Genomic DNA, 21031 nt, shown 5'->3' with positions numbered 1-21031 from the left:
TCATATGCAGCTGCAGAGAAGATTAACATGGTTGTGCAATATGTAACTAAGACTGTTATGATCTGTCTTTGTATTCATTACAAAGCTAGCCTATAGGGAGGGGAGCGCACTTGTTGTCATGGTCACTTGGGCACAGACTAGACTGATCCATGGATTATTAGTTATTCACATTATAAGGTCAACGCTGTTTGTGTCCGCAGAATTTCTGACAAGGAATGTCACACACTAACCTGAGTCTTCCCACGATGTTGGCTACTGCAGAATACATATGGACAGATGAAAGGATGTGTACAAAATGCACTGTTGGGGCATCCGGATTCATTATTGACTTTGTCTCAGTCAACGCAGCCTGAGGCTCAGTTCTGGCCAACGCTAGCAGTTTAACAATGAGGCTGAAAAGAAAGAGATAAAGTTCCAATTTTATGAGGGCACACAACATACAGTGATAAAAAAAAATAGAGCAACAGGGCTTCTATTTATAATTATAGATCTGTGGTCCCTAACCTGTGTTCAATCAAACCTAGGGATTTGGTGACTGGTTTGCATACATACACACAGACTTTCTAAAATGGTTTGACTTGCACTGCTATGAAAGTACATCAGACTTCCCAGGTAGTCTGATAAGATACAGTCTGCATTGGTACGTTTGAATTGCGCAAACAGTCTAGCAAATTGCAAAACACGCACAGCGTGGGCTGCATTGGCACAAAAACACATTTATGTTGCATTTTCCGCCAGAAAAAAATAGGGACTACTGTGTTGCAAAGGAGCGACGACGGAATGAGAATAGAAGACATAAACACAAAGGTGTGAAAAGGATATGAGATTTTCCCAGTTGAAAAGCAACAGCAGAAACCTAAACCATTTTGCAATAAAGTTCTTTTACGTCATTGTATTTATATTAGATTTTTTTGTCTTTAAGCACCGATTTTCTGGGATACACATTTTATTTTCATGGGTCATTTTGTGCATGTTTTTCTATTTGTTTTGATTTGAATTTGAACATGATTGCTGTATTATATATTGCTATGAAACCTTTAATAGAATTAGCATGTAAAACTTGGGTTTAAGAAGGTTAAGGAACGCTGTTATAAATATATTCAGTAGTAACCATTCTTGGCTTTGTCTACACTTGACTTTACAGCCGAACAATATGTACTTCCACTTTACAAGATGTACGTGTGTGTTGCTCTCCATTTAACCAGAAGAACTCTTGTGAGGTCAGATGGAAATGACGTTTGGTTCACAGACTGTTGTAGTTCATCCCGAAGGAGTTTGACGAGGTGAAGGTCAGGGCTTTCAACTTTCTCTATGCCAAACCTATCCAACTGTACCTGAATGGCACTCAAGTCTGGCTGGATCATTTTCAAAGTTGGAGGCTGTAATTTGTCAAAAGATTTGACAGGTTTTCAAGACTATTTTGGACAATGCTGGATTCAAATTGCATAAAAGTATGCCATGCTTCAATGATAATGGGAATACATGATGATAGATGTCCAATGGATTTCTACTGGGAAGCCTGGTCATGACTGATAGACCCAACAACAGCAGTGAAATAGGAAAGAAAAGCTCTTGTTTATAATTATTGTCATCAACAGTGAATGCGTCTTTTTCAAAAGCCTGTCTTAAATACTTGACCGGGTACTTTTCCAGATAATAAAACGACCGTGACTTCATTGATGAGGTTCATTATTGTGTACTTGTGTGCATATGTTATCTTTTTCAGTGGAAGGAGAGATTAAATTAGTTTTTAACACATATATGCCAAGGAGAAGGAATCCAACAGTGGGAGGAGGTCATTCAACACTGGGGGTCTCCTGCTCTAAATGATCAGCTCAACAATGTGTTTCCTCAATGACCTTGGCTCACCCTCAACAATGTGGTTTTGCACGCACAAACACACACACACACAGCCTTGTTATCTTTTATGGTAATTACATTGGCGCATGTGTGAGTGTGTGCCTATTCAGGCTTCATCAGTAATCAAAGATGTTCTATTTTTTTTCCTCTGCTACCACTCTGAGCTGTTTATATTTACAAATGTGTTCATCTGTTAATGCAAATGTAACAACATTCCACTATAGGGACTAGGTAACACACATGTGGACCCAGTTTAAAATTATTGCCAGTGTTTTTTCTTAGTCATTCCAGGCTTTTAAAGTCTCCAAATACAAGCCTTCACTTTTTTTTCATTTTCTGCTTCATATTCGTCAGTAATTGGTATTTAAACATCAAAGGTTTTTCGTAGTGTAATTCAGCTTAAAGAATTTGTTTTCTAGCTTTTTTTGCTGCGCAAAGAACAAATTTATTTCCGTGAGTACTCTTAAATAAAAAAAGATATTCTCTATTCTGTTTATGGTCTGAGGTAGAGGCATGAGACATTCAATCATAGCCAACTATTTTATATAGATATGAAAAATAGAACTGCAGAAATAGATTTGCTCTAGCCATTCTTTTTGGGAAAACTTTTTGATGATAACAAATGTAGTGTGTCAGGCTATTCACTGTTGTTTTCATCTGTAATAAAAAGGTTGCGGTAACAGCATTGTGTTCATTTTCTGGCACTCACGTTATAATTTACAAGGGAAATATATATTTAATGTTACCACAATTAAAAAAGTACCCCCAAAAATGAATTTAATTAAAAAATATATTTGTAAGCAATACAGTGATACCCCTATTTACAAAATATTCTGGTCACAAAAGGCCTCAACAGGAAAAATAGGAGAAGCATGCTCTGTTATCAAAGTGTTCTGTGTTAACACGTCTTATTAATTTTAATGAATTTCCATGTAAAATACGTCTCTAAAATCCACTTCTGGAAAGTTTGTAGGAAGAGGTACCACTGTATTGTCTCTCATTTTTGTTTTATTCTTTTCTTTTTAGAATTGGTCTTTTGACACATACATTTACACAAAAAAACTCCCAATTACTTGAAATTTAACTGTTGGAAGGTAAAATTCCCTGCAAATATTTTTCTGTTGGTCCTCAGTCTTAACGGATTCCAAAAATACACTCATTTATTTACATGGTATGCTGCAGTACAGCAATTGTTCACACTGAGAGGCAAGTTAGAACAAATACAAAACCCAACTTCCCTTATACAAGTCAATATATGAGGCCAAAGACTAGGCTTCAAAGACTAATGATGAAATGACCTGGATGAATAAGACTATTTGAAGGCCCTTTTTTTGTGAACTTCTCCAGACAACTCTCTTGAAGAAGCACAGGTATGGTGTGTTCACATCTCTTATTGGAAACATTTGATAGAGAAACAACCTGATGCCAGAGACAGTGACGCATGCACAAGACACGAGACGATGGTACAGTCCTTGAGCAGATAACACTTCCCTCTGGCCTATAGTGTGTCACTCCTCCTCTGCTCATATTTATAATTCAGAAGGTGATCCTCACCATCTTTACCACTGCTGCAGCCTTCCCAGTCATCCCCGCCACAGATTTATAATTTATCAGCAGTGGCTATAAATCTTTGATTGTTTTTAGAGCACCCGTTGGGGATGTACTGTATAATTTAACATTCCGAAGCCGACGTAAGCCGATTCAGCGAGTGCATTCTGACGTTTTTTTTCTTTCTTTTCTCAGTTGATTGCAAGGCCGCTTGAGGATGTAGTGGTTCACTCGCCAGACTCGCCTAGACTTTCAGTCTAGGGTGTAGTCTGCCTTTCACCCAAAGCTAGCCGGGATAGACTTACAAGGATGCACGGTACAGAAGATGAATGAATGATTGCAAGGTCAATAATTTTATATTTACTATTTTACTGAAACCTGTACATTGCATGCATTTTAAAACCCTGAGATGAGTTCAGAAGGTCATACTTGAGCAGTTCATTCTTATAACAAAGTTCATAAAAGCAGTCTAAAGGCTTGGGATTCCTAGAAAAAGAAATTCCATCTAGTTGCCTCAGGTTAGAATGCATCTTAATACATAAGTTGTAATTACCTTTTCTCATGATCAATTATATTGTTAGTTTCTGCCTCCATTAAATATTAAAATGTATTTAGGTTATACATACAAGAAAGTGATGCCCTAGCAAATCTTCAAAATAGAAAACACGCCAAGTCTGGTGCAGTACTCACATTGCCAAGAGCTTCATCTTGACCAGAGGATCATAAATACCAAATTGTTGTCCCATTAAACATGGAGTGAAAATGAGTTGCACCTTTAGTCCGTTTTTTTTTTTTTAAGTTTAACTGCACTTGTGGTCTTAATGGTGTCTATGCTGCAGCTGTTGATATTGCTGAGTCAGCTTAATAAAGTGTGCATGGCTGTCACTAATGATTTGCACCACCCCCCAATCCCTCACGGTCAATATCGTGAAAGCGGCTGTTCATTCACTCAATTAGTGGTTCGGGAAAGTTGGTTGGCGGCCTCACTAAAGGGTAATAACACAAGGTGATTTACAGAGGTTTTCTGATTGGATCAAAGAGATTCCTCAAGTTTCAAGTGTTCATTCGATTGGGCTCGTTGTTCTTGCTTGGGATTTGATGATTGGCCAAATAAGGGTACAGCCAGTTTGGCAATGGTAAATGTGTATTAAAGGAAGAATCTTTTGAAGGCATAATTATGCTGATCTTTTCAAAATGAGAGATTAATTGTCAATGGCAGCCCACGAGTTATAGTATTGTTACTTTACATTTAGGTTGTTATTCTAGTTCCTGATGGTAATTTTGTGTAGTTTTTTTGACTTTATGTAAATAGATGCTGTTAAAAAAACTAGACAAAGCAGATTATGCAGACTTTTCATGAAGAAATTTTGAATTATACTTTGGCTTTTGATCCTTCAAGAGTGATTCTGCTTGATATGATATCATATCCTGAACCACTTATCCTCACAAGGGTCGCAGGGGGTGCTGCAGCATCGGTAGCCAGCCAATGTCCATTATTTTTATGTTAAGCCGCTTCAATTACAACAGTTACTACTTTTACATATAGTTTTCTAATCTGAGACCCAAGTAGAACATAAACAGTATTGCTTCAATCTGCTATTTATTTTTTTCCCATGTAACTATTTATTCATCAATAAGTAGTGAGAGGTAATGGCAAATCATTAAATATGTATCTGTTACCCTTATATTTATCAAATTGAGCTCAATGAGAAAATATTTGTGTTGTATGTTTTTTATACTCTACCATTACAAACTAACTACCATTAAGCATTTGAGGAAGCATCATTAATTCCATTTGTCCATTCTCTGTCCTCAATTGGATCATGGGGGTGATGGAGCGTATCTCAAGTAGGGAAAGAGGTGGGGTACTGAGATTAAGTTATAATGGAAAGGAAATTTGATATTACTCAAAAATCTTGATGATTCTAACAAAATGAGCACTGTGAAGACGGACGGATGTTTTAACAAAAAAAGTTAGCACTGCTGGCCAAGGACATTTGCACAGTGTGCTTCTGCATATATTAAATTTTTTGCATTAGGAAAAAAAAGTAGGGTAATTCTCTTATCACGCTGAGGTGAATCTGAGGCTTCTAAAATCCTCCAAGTGACTTAGCACAGACACTGAAAATCCCAAATAAAAAGAATGTCCCTGGATTTCAAAAGTCTGAATATTCCATCCCCGTAACTTCATCTTAAACGACCTCATTCTAAACCTTCTGCGGACCTTCAACAAAATCATTGACCAGTGTTTGAAAATGTCTCCAGGTGGCCAGCAAAATGAGTATTGATCTTCTAATTGAACCGTCTTCAAGAAAACAAAACATGTCCTGGCAAACATTGAAGCGTTGCTGCCAACAACCAGCAAGTATCTTTGTACAACAACTTTCTTATTTGCATTGAAAAGGCTGCAAAAGTACTTCTAAAATATAACTTGAGTAATTACATCCATAGTACTAATGTTTCAAAGTAAATCATTCTAAAGTACTTCAATTTAAACACATTTTAAGATTGTTACTGACCAGAATAAAGTGCTAATTTGCGTATTACAGCAGCTAAAAGAGCCTGGTGCCTTATTTATGACTTTACAAAATCCTTCTGACACATGTACTATTTCAGACTTATTTACCGTAGTCGTTAGATCTATGAATTCCCTATGCTTTTGGTGAGCTTGCTCGGGGGTGATAGATATTGAGGATGCATCAAAGCATACTAATTATGTTTGGCTCACGAAAGGAAGGCACAGCCATTACCGCCTTTGGATCAAATCGAATCTTTTTGAACGCACGCCTTATCTGAAGCTCACTCTTTTGCCGCCTTCTTATCTATCAGTCTCTCTCAGTGAATAAAGATGGTATGATAACAGACAGTTGTGTATTCCAATCAGGACAGATTTCATTGTCTGCATTGACAAAGTACTCACAGATAGTTCATGTTTTCTTCCCCCCTTTAGGATGAGTGAGAATGTTTCCAAGATTCATTAAGGCATGCTTGACTGTTTTGATAAAACATAGAGGTCAGGGGTCACACAATAAGGATTATAACTTCTATAATGTGGGCAGCTTTGAAGGTAAAATTAAAAATATTAATAAAAGGAGGGAAACTGAAAACGAGACGTTATATTCTTCCTGGTCGCAAGTCTATTTAATCTCTTAAATTCAAAATTGTGACAATTTCTACACTTAAATGCTGCTGTGTCATTTATGAAGAAACCCTGAGTCTCTCAATAGAAGTTATTTTCCAGTTATTGTTTAACTTTTCTTCTTTTTAATACAAGTTTCCTCAAAGTTTTACAAATTGGATGAAATTGTGTCACATTATTGGGAGAGTTCATAATGTTATTGTAATATTCTAACATTTGGCATGTTAGATAAACATTCCATTACATTTTGATCTATCAGATATAAAAATAAATAGGTTCAAATCAAATCAATTTCAATGATATAATTCGTGCAAGACTGAAAATAAGTCTCGTACGTTCTCTAGTGGGCAGATTTTGTTATTGCATCCGCAGCCTTCACAATTTCAATGGTAATTAGAAGTGTGGCCCATTTTAAATCGCATCATTCGTGTGAAAATAATTAATTCACATTCAAAAGTTGAATTATAATGTATTATCACTCAAAAATTCAAATTGCAGTCTATAATTCAAGTGCTAAATAAGAGAAAATCCATAGTTGTTTATTTTGTTTGCCTGCCCTCAGTAACATTCTAATTTATCATGCAACAACGACAATTGATGGGTTGGAATACTTGGAAAGTTTTTCCCCCCTCTGTGCTTACTGCCAATCATTTTTTTCCACAATTTTCTTCTCTGAAAAATGTATGGTATGTGCAACCACAGAGAAAGAAGTCTTTTCTAACCCTGTACAAACATAAGGCCCCAGTCCACACACACACACCGTCTAACGCAGTGGTTTTCAAAGTGGGCGGTACCGCCCCCCGGGGGGCGGTGTGAACTTTCAGGGGGGCGCTGACGAATAAACAGGCGAATGGGGGGCGTTGAAATAGTGAAGGGGGCGATGGAGCAATTACAGTAAAATGTGACGTTGGTGTTTGTAGAAAGACCGGAAAATTTGATTGTCTGTAATAAAAAGTCGACAAAAAACAAGCTTTATTGAAACAAGAAACGTTGTCTGCTCGAGCGCTCACGAGCAGCGCGCATATACCGTATATCACTAATTGTCGCGAGTTTATCGTCGATGCAGGCGACTGGGGAAACCACCACCATCCAGTCAGCCGCAGAGGAGCACACAATAGCGCGCCGGCAACGCTTAACCACAGACGTATGCGCACAGCGACCGGCTTAATGCATCAGCTATCAATTTTTATGATTCGAGGTGAACTGCGCATTGGTCTATTAAAAGAAACGAAATTAGCGAATAATATCTGAGGCGCCTGTCTTCTATTTATTTAAGCTTCGTTCGTTGGAAAGGGGTAAAGAGGGGGGCGTTGGCATTTTGGCCCGGCGGTGAAGGGGGCGGTGGCCAAAAAAGTTTGAAAATCACTGGTCTAACGCAAACGCAACCATGTAAATAAACCGAGCACACTCCATAGATCTGCAGTCACAAATTCTCAACAAAATGTTACACTGTTTTACACTACTATTGCAGGTACAAAAAGATATAGATATTAACATTATTATTTTTATTGGATTTTTAATATATTTTCATTTATGAGCCTATTTCTGGAGAAATCCTGTGGGAATGCTTTGCTCTCAGTTTGGGGTCATTTATGGGTCAATTCTCAGTTTGAATTTCAGGTCACTTCCCATTAATTTTGCACAATTTTTAAACAAATCAGCTGCAACTGACAGCAACAAATGTCTAATCCATACAAACAGGGAGGGCCGACAGCGAATGATCACGTTTCAGTGGAGGTGACGGTGATTAACTGCCAATTAGAATGGATTGGACATCAACCACTGTCAATGCGGGTAAATGAGTAAAAGACTTTTAGAAAGCTTTCTTCAGTGGGGAACCTATATAATATGCTACCTCAAGATCGACATAAAACGTTGAGCTTTAAATAGTAGAGATCACTCCAATAGAAGTCAGATTAACATTTTACTTCGTTGCCCATTAACAGTGAGCCAATGAGCTGCACCCTGAATAACAAATCTGTGCTCCGAAATATCTTTACCATTGAATTTTTAGTAGTTCAACTCCAGTTTTCCCCACTTGTTTAGCACACTCTGGGATAGAATCACATGCATGTGCTTTCACTTTGGGCCACTTTTCACATCCACCCCCTACTGTGTCTTGTATATGCCGAGAAAGAAGAAGCCATTGAGCTCCGCCTGACCCCTCTCGGCATCAGATCCAATAAAGAAGAAAGTATAGAAAAGCTTTGAAGTCAGTAAGATATTGCTGAAGAACGCTCTTCTTGGTCATTCCCAGCGGCTCCACAGAAACAATTGAAAGACCTGTTCACTTGTCCTTTTTACTTTTTTCTTCTTCTTCTTCTTCTTTCTACCGAGGGTCTAGTTAAGAAATCCACTCAAAACTACTAACAGTTGGAACTCCTAATCACAATACAGTGGGTAGGCTCTGCTACACGACAATAAAAAGAATTAAAAAAAACCTCTAAGATTAAAAGGAAGAAAAAGTAGAGGAAGTCAGTTGTTGCGGGAATACTTTAAGGTAGATGAAAGTATCGGTAGAGACTAAAGAGTGTGCTGGTTAGGGCCATTAAAGAATAAATGGTAGGACACTTGGTCATTAAAGAGGGCAGCCAGGCTCTGCAGTCTTCAGCTGATTAGATGAAATAAACATGATTTTAATGAAGACTGATGAGCTCGGTTACTGGGGGGTTTCCCTTCACGCGGGGGTAAAGGCATACTTTCATCTTTCATTCCTTGTTATAATGCCCTTAACTGGCTGCTTTTTTTTTCTTATACCACTTTTAGACAGCTTTAAACGCTTTAAAAAAAAAAACAAGAAGCAACTCCCAGCAATGTGTGTTCCTTATTATTTTGTATATGTATATATTTACTGTTTTCTATTATTCCTCCACCCAAGAAGAAAATAAACATTTCACAGCCACACACTCGGGACAATAAATGTGTAAACTGTCTATAAAGTTGTCATATGTACAATGAGAATGATGGCAATATTTCATGTTTTAACAAACAAAACTGTGCTGTCTGCTGCTAAAATTTTTATGCACCATAAATGCCTCATCTCTTACCCTAGTTACTTTGAAGCCAAGCAAAACAGGCTTCATCTTACTGTCTGCTCTTAGCTTAGGTCAAACTCCTCGATTCTAAATTTTCCCTCCTGCAATGCTTTGAAGCTCTGCAAAATACTTTGTCACCTTAAAAGTTTGCTCACTGCACTGTATATATTAACAAAACAATTTTTTCATTGCAATTTTGATGCATAAAAACCCAACCAAGCAAATACTCCCTGCACACACTTTGGCGACAAGAACACCACTGCTACCTAGTGTAGTGGATGAGCAATAACACTTTATTTTAGTACTTCATGTTCCCCGTGATCACACATCCAACATCGCCTTACAAGGCCTCAATTCAAAGTTTTCCAACAAAATCTGTTCACATTTCTACGTTACTCCAATACTCTCCTAACAAACGGCACTTAAACTCTTAGCTCTTCTGTTGTTGCTGCTGACTCACAACGCCTAAAACGTCCTGAACTCAATGTATCATGTTTCAGAAACTGTCTTTGATTTATATAAATACTGCTGTAGAGAGACAATGTTTAACTCATGTAAGCTTGAACAAGTCCAACAAGACATAGAAACCCATAAACAATCTTCCCTCGACAACCACTCAAGCATTATGTTCCATCCAAAACAAAAGAAAAGCAAATGCTCACTGAACCTTTATTGCACTTTTATTGCTTCAGTTTTGCAGTGCATTAAGAGAGAGAGCAAGAGAGAGAGGAGAAAGAGCAAGATAAAAAGAGAGAAAGAGAATCCATTTAAATGACATTAAATCACTAATGTCATCTCATCAAGGATGTAGACTTCCAATGACTCTACTAAGTGACACATTTAACAAATGCACAATCTCAATCTAAGCTTGCTTTCCCTGTGGGTGACAGAGTTCACACAAGTACAAAATATAAAAAAACCAACCACAGTAATAGTGTGCGAAGCATCAGGAATGCATATTTGATCCAGATGGACAAGCATTGAACAAACAACTGGGCTCCAATGAGCTCTACTATTGCCAGTAATCATCAATAGGCATCTAGATCATTTATCACCATAACACGTGTGTAGAATGAATCGAATAAAACAACCAAAACAAAAAAAAGTAATCCATCAAGTGGTCTGAAAAGATAAAAGTACAAATCCTGTTCATCACTCGCTATGTTTTTCTTTCCTTGTTTTTCAAGCAGCACTGCACATAAGATGACATTCTGCAAAAGCATGACCTCCAATACTTCAGCGCACATGACAACTGTTTATTCAGTGCGTTCCAGAAATATCACTTTAACAGGATATGAGAAAAGGTAGGAAACATAAACAGTGAGAAAGTTTATGTCTGGTATTATTTCACATGTATTGCTGGTTATGTTAGCAGAACAAATTCAAAAATCCCATCTACACATTAACTATTTTAAACCCAAAAAGTAATTCTAGGACCAGGTCTTCTAAAACAAAAATAAATATATATCAATTGAATGGTTAATTACAATTCCTGTGCCAATAATATGAATAAAACAATCTAAATGTATCTTACATACAGGTCAGAGGATTAAATAATGTCTCTATTTAATCAAAAAGTAGTTAGAAGTTGTTAAGCCAATCACCCAAAACTGATTTCTAAATTATATATAAATAAGACGTGCAATCCAATTTGACTCATAATAGATTTTACGCCGAATGGCAGCTACTGAGTTAACACTTTAAAAAATATTATGAAAACTCTATCTTTTTTTTACCTGATAGTGATCATACCTGCCACAAAATAAAAGTGGAAATATTTCATGCTGGCCTTTGCACCCCATTTAATTATTTTTTTTACTCAAAGTGGCCCTCGGAGTAAAAAAAAAAAAAAAAGTTGGCTCGCCCCTCCCTATATGGAACGCCTAAAATATTCAGAAGCATCCCATGTGAGGATTAAACTCCCGACCTCAAGATTAGGAGACCTGACACGCTACCCACATGCGGCGGTGAGTCTCAGAGCACTTGACTTTTTCTTAAGTACAAAGAGTACCTGCATGGTTCCTGCAAATTGCACCACTAATGAATACATTACAGAAAAGTGCACAATGTCTGATGAGTACTTTGCACTGTAGCATGTTATTGTACATGCATGCTTATCTCTGCTAGTTACTCTTTCAGCCATTCAGTCAGTCTGGTTGTTTTTCTACGGGTCCTTTCTACACTTCCCCTTTCGACTCTTGTCGAAATGGAGCTAGCCGGGGCCTCCCAATGACATGAGCCTTGTTCCAGTAAAACTAATAATGACTGAGATTTGTGCAGGCTTAGCATTCTTTCTCCCCTTCACGGCTCGACACTGGGAATGGAACAAGGGGAGGGGTGCGAGGGTCCGGGTCTGAGCGAGGTTTGTTTGAGAGGGGGTGAAAAACCTTACAAGAAAGTTTTAAAATGACACTGGGAATGGAACAAGGGGAGGGGTGCGAGGGTCCGGGTCTGAGCGAGGTTTGTTTGAGAGGGGGTGAAAAACCTTACAAGAAAGTTTTAAAATGCATCACACAGTGGTCCATTTCCATGGAGCGCAAATCTTTTTTGTTGTTGGAGGAATTCCCTCTCCAGAGTTGAGTTTTCCAGCTTTGCACACTTCCATAAATCATCAACCCACGAAGACAGAAACACCAGCGTCGGCCCTCCGAGAGCAACACGTGTAAATCTGAAAATATGAAACACTTTTCACATCTCCTCGACTTGAAACTCCACATAAGGTTCCCCAGATGTGGGAGGAGATAAAACAGGAGGGCAATGGGGGGGAGGTCTCGCTTATTCGCCCCCCTCCCTCTACCGGAGACATGTGCGCACAGTGTGCCAGCAGACAACTCGGATGCACAGACAGCTGCCATTTCTCTCTTCTCTCTCTTACATTTCTCTCCCCCCACCACTCCTCTCCTCTCAACTATTCCCTTGCCTTCCCTTTACTTCTGGCCTCTGCATTTTTCTTCAGCTCGAATATAAAGGCAGGACCTGTTGGCTAGCGCGTGGATAATTTCGGTGGCGTACGAGCACCGGAGATTCAAAATCTCAGGGGGGAAGAAGTTGGAAAAGGCTGCGTGAAAGAAATTGAAGTCAAGGTGAAAGAACTCTACGTGGACCATGTCGGTTTTTGCCGTGCTATTGCTGCTGTTGGGCCTGTTGGTGATGTCCTTGGGAAGTGATGCCAGGAGAATCCGGAAAAGAGGACTTAACCATAAGGTGGGACTGATAATTTCACCTTCAAAATGATTCCAATGGTTGCAATAAATGTGTATTCTTCTTAGTAATAGAGCACAATGGCTGCTCTGTTAGAATGCACAGGTTAAAGTTGGACAATCGCAGAATTTTACGCTTATTTTTAAATGATTGCCGAGTGTCAAACAGGTGTCTCATATCTTAACGTGATGGCTCTCAGTCTAATATCACAATCAACATTGATGACCAACCAGGACATATATATTTTTTTTTACATCGGCAACAACACCTTTTGTCATTCACAATAAAACTTCATAATTATTGTATAATCTGGTGGGTAGCAACAAGTTAGTGCCTCCACCTGTTGCTAGGTAAATTATTTTTGACATTTATTTTTGTTCCATGAATTTAATCTAAAACTATACAATGAAATCATTTTGTAGAATATAAATAAATGGAACATTACAAGCAATATTACTGGCATGATGAAGATTTTCTCATTTTCCCTGTTGTTTTCTTTACTGTTTTCAATTTCAAGTAACATGCCTTCCAGTCTTAAATATTCTTGTTGTAGTTGCAGTTCACTGTGATTCTCTACGTTATTATTTTTGAGTAGGGTGGATTTTAGAATAAGCTTTATGAAAGACTAAAGCGAGATTAGGTCAAAGGCCAAATCTAATTTTTGTTAGGCCTTCCATATTCTGAAATAAATCACCAACATCAAACAACATGCCATTGTTGGTTTCAGTTATGAAAACTGAGTCCATGGCTTGTACGACAGGACAACAGATTAACGTCGAAGCATTGATTTTTGTTTTCTAAAAAAAAAACAAGAAGAGGCCCCACTAATTGATGCGAAGCAAAGTGTTAAATCCTGGAATAAGTCAGCCGTTTTCATATTTCCATGTCAGCTACTGACGAGCACACTGGATGCCAAAACCGGTGTGTGCGTGTGTGTGTGTGTGTGTGTGTGTGTGTGTGTGTGTGTGTGTGTGTGTGTGTGTGTGTGTGTGTGTGTGTGTGTGTGTGTGGACCGGGCCCCTGCTCGTTAACTCGACTCAGTGCGTCTGAGTGATCAAAAGTTCAGCGGACCGTGCCGCCTTGTCATCTCTTTAGCATCTCTTCAACATTCTCACTTTCTGGCCACTTCACAACATGACCGGTTCTTTCCTTCATTAAGCCGCTAAACGTTCAGCACTCCCTGTAAATACTTTTTCTTCTCGTTTGGGGTCATGTGCTTGTTATTATTTAACTAACATTTGTCTTGGCTCAGTTCATCTGTCTTCAGGGGGGGGGGGGGGGGTTAAGAAAATATAGAAAAATAATCAAAGGATGCAAGAGGGGAATGTAAATTAGCAAGAAAAATACAGTTTTTAAAATGTATAGATATTTTTAATAATAATTCATTGGCTATATATATATATATATATATATATATATATATATATATATATATATATATATATATATATATATATATATATATATATATATATATATATATATATATATATATATATATATATATATATATATATATATATATATATATATATATATATATATATATATATATATATATATATATATATATATATATATATATATATATATGTGTGTGTGTGTTGTATAAAAAGAAAAATGTACAAATTTAAGGTATTTACTGCTACAGGGGGCTGTTCTTTGAAAGCACCTGCACTCCATGCACACACACACACGCACACACACACACGCACACACACACACACACACACACACATTAGTGAAAGAGTCTCGTGCAGACAAAATACAGTCTGACCTGCACCTGCATGCAGCAAGGGGGGAGTCATTTTCTTATCCAATCATTTCAATATATGATTGATCTGGATTTGAGCACTCTATTCTATCTCTATTACTTTACATTGAATTCTTTCTCCAGTTCCACCGACCATTAAATACCCAGATATGGCTCTTGTGCAGGTTTATAATCTATTTGCTGTGGGATGCCACTCTTTCAAGTTCCAGCATGTCTGCTTCTGCACATTTTATGTTGAAGGGCTATTCTAAATGACTACTGATCGTCCGCCACTGAAACTGTCATTTAACATTCCTCAGTGTGCTTTAAACAATAACAACAGTGGTATTATAGTATTTACAACTCTTTGAAAATCATAACAATAATTTGTTAATTTCTGTGTAGTATTTGCAACCCAGTAAAGCAGAATTTATATTGGTGATCTGTTTTTTTTTGTTTAAGTATTGTAAGTTTTAATATGTAAAACGTTTCTGTGTGGTCAATATAAAACAGTTCATTTTTAAAGTGACTCTGGTAAATCTATCACTCTAATAGCCATAACTACAAAACAATGGCTTTCACAAAAATAGTACTGGGGTCACAACAGGATCTGCTATGCATTAAACCTATACATCATAACAAGCAGGAAGGAAATGTTCCAGATTTTGCTGGAGATTATTTCAGGAAGCATTAGGAAGAGATCGGATACAAGATAGAGAGTAGTTATGTTGTTATCAAATCCCACTAGGCATTGTACTCCTTGTGAATGACTGTTAACTGTACTCGAGTTACTTGTTCGACTATTGCAACAATTTACTCGTTGTTCCACTTCAGTAGTGTGATAAATTCCTTCCCAAGCCTTGTAGCCTGAATCAAGCAGCCCCAAAACAATCCGTTGACATGCTGCCATAATCAACTAATTTGTGTCTAAACACGCACTCAAAGTGTGTGATACCTCTACCCATGCCAAGCACCATTGGCATCTGTTTTCCGACTTGGATTATGAGCATGTTTGTCAATCCTGCCAAAGAGACGACCCAGTTTGAATCATTGTATGCCGCCTACGGCCTGATTACCTGGTTAAACAAAAGAAAGCAATCATACATTCTTACTTGGTTTTGGAAAGCAAATATTCCATTTAACTCCACACGTGCAACCAGTGAAGTATAGACATTTTTCTGCATGATTTCTATGCCAAAGAAAGGAATGCAAACCTCAAATAACAAAACCCGAATGTTTGCAACGTCAAACCGCAGAAACAATGGCTCTGATGCGCATTCCATCATGTTAGCACGAAAGAGCAAAAGTCAGCAGCAGTGTGCACATTCCTGGCAGCATGCGAGCAGTGTACACTCGGGCCTTCACAATTTATGTTTGTCAAAGCCACTAAGGTGTATTGAGGCGAGGAGTCACTTGCCTGCGGGTCTCTAGGTCTACTGCTATATGCTCTCAGAATCACCATTAAAGTTTGCGAGTGTTTCAACTGTAATCTGCCATCCCAATCGAGGTCAAGACATCCATTGTATACTTTGCTGATCTATCACGGTCAATTTTACAGACAATTTCCTAATCCACATAGTTTTTTGTCTCCCAAGGACTACGAGTACCCCAACCACCCACAGTCTGCGCAGCATCAGAAGAACGACCGCTGCCCGCCGCCACCTCAGATGCTCCCCGAGCGGGCCTGCGAGGTGCCGGGCTGCCGCTCAGATTCAGAGTGCGAGCGCCACAAACGCTGCTGCTACAATGGCTGCATCTACGCCTGCCTGGAGTCTGTTCAGCCGCCACCGGGTCGGTGAATGGAGCCATAAAGTTCGTGGTCTTGTTTGAAAGTGATTCAAGCCAAATCCTGTGTCTGTGTTTTTATGATCAGTTCTGGACTGGCTGGTGCAGCCCAAGCCTCGGTGGTTGGGAGGTAACGGCTGGCTACTTGATGGTCCTGAGGAGGTGCTTCAAGGTTAGTACATCGCTCTCCCGACTATTTCCAATCATAGTTGCTCATGAATGTGAATTTTTGTATATGCACTGACAAGCTGAGGCATGCAGTACAACCGAGGACGGCGATGAGCCTCTCCACTGTCCGACAGGCTACGAGTGCCATATCATCAACCCTGGAAACCCTGCAGCTGGCATCCCCAACCGGGGACAATGCATCAAGCAGCGTGCCAACTCTGGTATGATATGCACTCTTACAGGCTTATCTTAGATACAGTACTTCTCTTCCTTTAAACCATAAGATTTAATTAAATATTCATTCATTATTATCCATACCCCTTATCCTCATAAGGATCGCAGGGGTGCTGGATCATATCCCAGCAAACTATGGGCACCAGGCGAGCAACATTTTGAATTGGTGGTCAGCCAATCGGAAGGCAGAAGGGGACATGCAATCATATAAACACACTTATACCAGAGGACAACTTAAACTATTCAACTAGCCTACCACGCATGTTTTTGGAATGAGTGAGGAAACCGGAGAAAACCCAGAGAAAACCCAGCCAAGACATGGGAGAACATCCAAACAAACAAAAAAAGGATTGGGATTTTTCAACATTTACTTTCAGTTTCTAGTACACAACACCCCCTATGACCTTGGTGAGGATAAGCGTGAGGTAAAATGAATGAATATCTATTTTATCTTCCACATTGATTGATTAGCTGCTGAGATATGCCTTTTATTTTTGTCTTTTTTTTAAAGATGGACGGGGGTTAAGGCACAAATTTTTCAAGGACTATTTGGGTAAGTGAGTTAATATAAACAAATAAAAACACATCATGATTCAGTCTGATTTGATCAATATTCTTTCAGGTACCAGCACAAACAATGCAGTAGGCTACGAGAAACATCACAAGCATCATGGATAAGCAAGCCACATGCTGCCGCCTTTCCCACTTAAACTACATTTTGTGTTCTAAGATCTCAAATGAAACGGTCAACAATCCCACCAATTCGAGACATGCTAAAGCTGCCTTTTATCACCATTCAATCGGAAATATTCTTTTTCTCCTGTCCCAGCCCTAACTTCAGGCATGTTAATATCTCTTTGCCAAAGAAATAGTGCTTTTATACATTATTAAACACTTTTGTGTAAAAGACAGAAGTGACTGCATCAATGCGGCTTACCAAATATCTCAAAAGTACTAAAGAATAGTATCAATACCTTGGAAGGACAGAATAATATTAATATATTTTTACATGATTTGTGAATTCAGTGTTTACATTTTTCAACTAATTATGATCCGTATGAAATATTACGTGAATGGGTGATTTCCTTATAGTGTAAATGTTCTTATCATGAATTGTGTCGGAGGATCGTCATTCTGATTGATTGACAGAAATTGATGAATTGAATTAAATGAGGATAAATGGAGTGGACCACATTGTTGCAACTAACAAAGGGACTGCTGATCTAGTCTCTTACTTTATATTAAGTGGACAATTTGACAGCAGCTTGAGACAGGGGTGTCCAAACCTCCAATGGCCGCTTAAAAAAAATAAATCAAAGGATGCAAGGGCACACTTGTAAATATTTCCACTTTTATTTGTTAAATGGATGTTCTGAATTATGTTTAAAAAAATATTTTAGAATGTATTTTAAGTATTTACTAATTCTATGGCATTGAGGGCGATGCATACATCTATCGTTCAATCTCTGCCAGATCCAAATTAAAGTGGATTGGATGTCTATTATGCATTTGAAGTCTATAATTGTCAGTGGAACTAAATAATCCAAAGGTATAAGGATATTACAAAATATATACATAATACATATTTACAATACTGAAACATTTGAGTTGGAGAGGCCCTGTTTACTGGTCAAGGTTAATTTAATGTTAACACTGAGAAGTGCAATGTAGGTTGAATTAAAGCTTCTTGTTCAGCCCCCATTTAATTATATTTTCAGGCAGGCCAAATAATGCCTGTGGGCCATAGTTTGGACATCCCTAGCAGAGGACTTTGAGCAATTTCTAAACAGACCATAACATGTTTTTATTTAAGACTGTTGTTTGTTATTTTATTCCATTATTGATCAACCAAATGTTGTTTCTATTAGTGGGATTATGAACTACAATATATATTTTGTTTTTTAAGAGTCAGACTCCCTTGCAAGGTTAAGGTTTTAAAGGTGGTCAGTTGGAACATAAACGGAGGCCATCTGCGTTGAGTATTCACTTTTTTTTTCTCTCAAGGCCAAATTTCCTGCCCTGAAACCTGGAACGTTTTATGGCCGAACTGAACATTTCCACATGTGGGATTTAGCTTAAGATGTTTGTAAACCAGACAGATTCAATATACTAGCGAGAAATCATAAACGATAAATAATACATGCTATTGGAATTGGATTTGTGGACTTGTATAGCGCAACATTATTTATCATCTGGCCAAAACACAGAATAGTGACTCTGCCTCAATGACAGTGCTCAGGTTCTTTCAGCCTGCACTAACAAAAAGCAAAATAAGGTGATTTTCAGTAGAAATTTAAAAAACGAGATGAATGTGTTGAAAAACACAGTAAGCATAAACTCTGGTGCTGTATTGTTTTTACTGAATAAAACACAATTTGTGAAATAAAAGGTATTGTGTCAGGTCATTTCAAGGTGGTATAGTTTCTAAATTTACATTAAACACCTGCACTTCACATTACATTTAATCAATGGCCATTGAGATTTTTTGATGAAAATTTTCAGTCGCTGCACTATCAATATTGTTTTTCAATATGACGTTCTGTATTGTTGAATAAGAAATTCATACAGTGGTAAATCGATTTCTTTAAGTGAACTGTTTTCCAAAATAATTCGACATTAAATCCTACTTCTTCCAGAAATTCTGGTCTTGATAAATCCAGTAGGTGTCAGTGTAGCGCAAAGCATCCTTTCCACGAATGATTTTCATAGTATAACTCAATACTTTTACTACTATAGACACTGCAGTTGTATTATATTATATTATATTATATTTTTTTCACGTACATAAAATATTATATAATAAAACTGTAGTGTCTATAATAGTAAAAGTGTTGAGATACTAAGTATATATATATATATATATATATATATATATATATATATATATATATATATATATATATATATATATATATATATATATATATATATATATATATATATATATATATATATATATATATATATATATATATATATATATATATATGAGAGTTTTCGTTTTAATAGAATATTTTAATTGAAGCATGTTTTAGTTTAATTTGGTTTCATAAAGCTTTTTACTTTATAATTTTGCATTTTATAGGTATATTTTCTAAGTCTGTAGGTCAAGAAGACATTTTTAGAGTTGATTATGATAACTGATGTTTGGGGAAAATAAAAACGATAATACTAATAATATTGATATTAATATTAACCTTATTTTCATCTACATGTTGTTACATGGCCTGAGTCTCAAAAATACACAAATTGAAGTCAAGTCATGTGTATTCATACAACCTTTAAACTCAAATCTCCGTCAGGGGGAAAGGGCATTAAGAATGGACCGCAAATGTGTGTTCCCCTTACCAGGATGATCAGGTTACATGAAGTAGTGTTTTCAAATGGTATCAAAAAACAGCTGAAGTCTATCTGACAAAATGAAGCATCACATGTGGATTCTCGGGAGAAGGGCCTGATTTGATAAGATGGCTGGACTAGTGCTCCATTGTCTCACTGCTCTGAGGTTTTCATAAACTCTGAAGTACACAAGTCAATCTACTCATTGGACTTGACATACATTTGGCCAGCCTTGTAACATCGTGGGGATTGCACTTCTCTTCTATTCTGATGAACCCCTGACATGGATAAGGTTTCTTACCCATCTTCCTCTCTTCATAAGTCTTTTTGAATTAAAGTCAGCACTCACCCACTTCTAACCAATAATCCATCAGCATCATTGAGTACAGTAATCAGAGATAATATTCTGAAATCCATTCACTGCTTCCTCAACTGTGATTATTCACCTTCCGCACGTGTGATTTTGCAGCACAATTACTGTATGTATTTGTGCAATAGAGCAGCCTATGTCTTTGTCACATGGCTCTAGCATCACTGCACGTGAATCTACGTGGAACAGTTGCAGCATCTTTTGAGATTGGAATCATTTTATCATTCCTACCCCAAGATCAAGGGACTTCAATGCTTTAGGCAAATTGTCTGAGATCGGGGAAACGGGTAAACATTAATCAACGATACAAGAAAGGGTGTCATGCCACCCAGGGAGGTTTGTTAATGAATGCCTAGCTTGCTTGGTGGGTTCATTTTTCTTTAAGCGTGAGTCATGCAGTCGAGAGCTGTGAAACAACGTATGCCAACATCCTCCCCCAACACACCTTCTCCTTCCATCGTCAACGACTCAGGAGAATTGTTGTGTAATGTATTGCGTAGTGTTATCTAAAATGTTATATAAAAAGATCGGCTTGGTTCCCATGCTTGATTCACTGATGTGCTCATATTATAATATAACATTTACATATAAAATTTGCA

At 37.6% G+C, this 21031-nt stretch overlaps 1 protein-coding gene and 1 long non-coding RNA gene across 3 annotated transcripts in view; one reads left to right on the top strand and one right to left on the bottom strand.

Annotated features, from left to right (window-relative positions):
• Positions 1 to 236: 236 nt before the first annotated feature.
• LOC144213290 (uncharacterized) overlaps positions 237 to 21031 on the bottom strand; it is a 34117-nt gene continuing 13322 nt past the window's right edge. The window contains exon 5 of one of the 2 annotated variants that reach the window (XR_013329933.1): positions 237 to 392. This is a non-coding gene — a long non-coding RNA (uncharacterized LOC144213290). Of the gene's footprint in view, positions 393 to 3581; positions 3695 to 21031 lie in introns of those variants that run through there. The other variant, XR_013329934.1, reaches the window with a different exon arrangement.
• Positions 12380 to 19111, top strand: wfdc1 (WAP four-disulfide core domain 1). The gene is made up of 6 exons (XM_077712156.1): positions 12380 to 12786; positions 16132 to 16327; positions 16410 to 16493; positions 16570 to 16710; positions 17235 to 17276; positions 17346 to 19111. The coding sequence occupies exons 1-6, from the start codon at positions 12688 to 12690 to the stop codon at positions 17399 to 17401; spliced, it is 618 nt and encodes a 205-aa protein (XP_077568282.1). The 5' UTR covers positions 12380 to 12687; the 3' UTR covers positions 17402 to 19111.

This window comes from Stigmatopora nigra, chromosome 2 (assembly GCF_051989575.1).
Source record: "Stigmatopora nigra isolate UIUO_SnigA chromosome 2, RoL_Snig_1.1, whole genome shotgun sequence".
NCBI classification, from domain to species: domain Eukaryota; kingdom Metazoa; phylum Chordata; class Actinopteri; order Syngnathiformes; family Syngnathidae; genus Stigmatopora; species Stigmatopora nigra.
Note: the sequence above shows the minus strand (reverse complement) of the source record. Positions and strands in the feature narration are given on the sequence as shown.

Excerpts from the sequence above, each read along its gene's own strand:
- wfdc1 (XM_077712156.1), top strand. The coding sequence starts at position 12,688 with ATGTCGGTTTTTGCCGTGCTATTGCTGCTGTTGGGCCTGTTGGTGATG. Across the intron at positions 12,787-16,131 it reads AAAGAGGACTTAACCATAAG|GACTACGAGTACCCCAACCA; the intron begins GTGGGACTGATA and ends TTGTCTCCCAAG. Across the intron at positions 17,277-17,345 it reads ATTTTTCAAGGACTATTTGG|GTACCAGCACAAACAATGCA; the intron begins GTAAGTGAGTTA and ends ATATTCTTTCAG.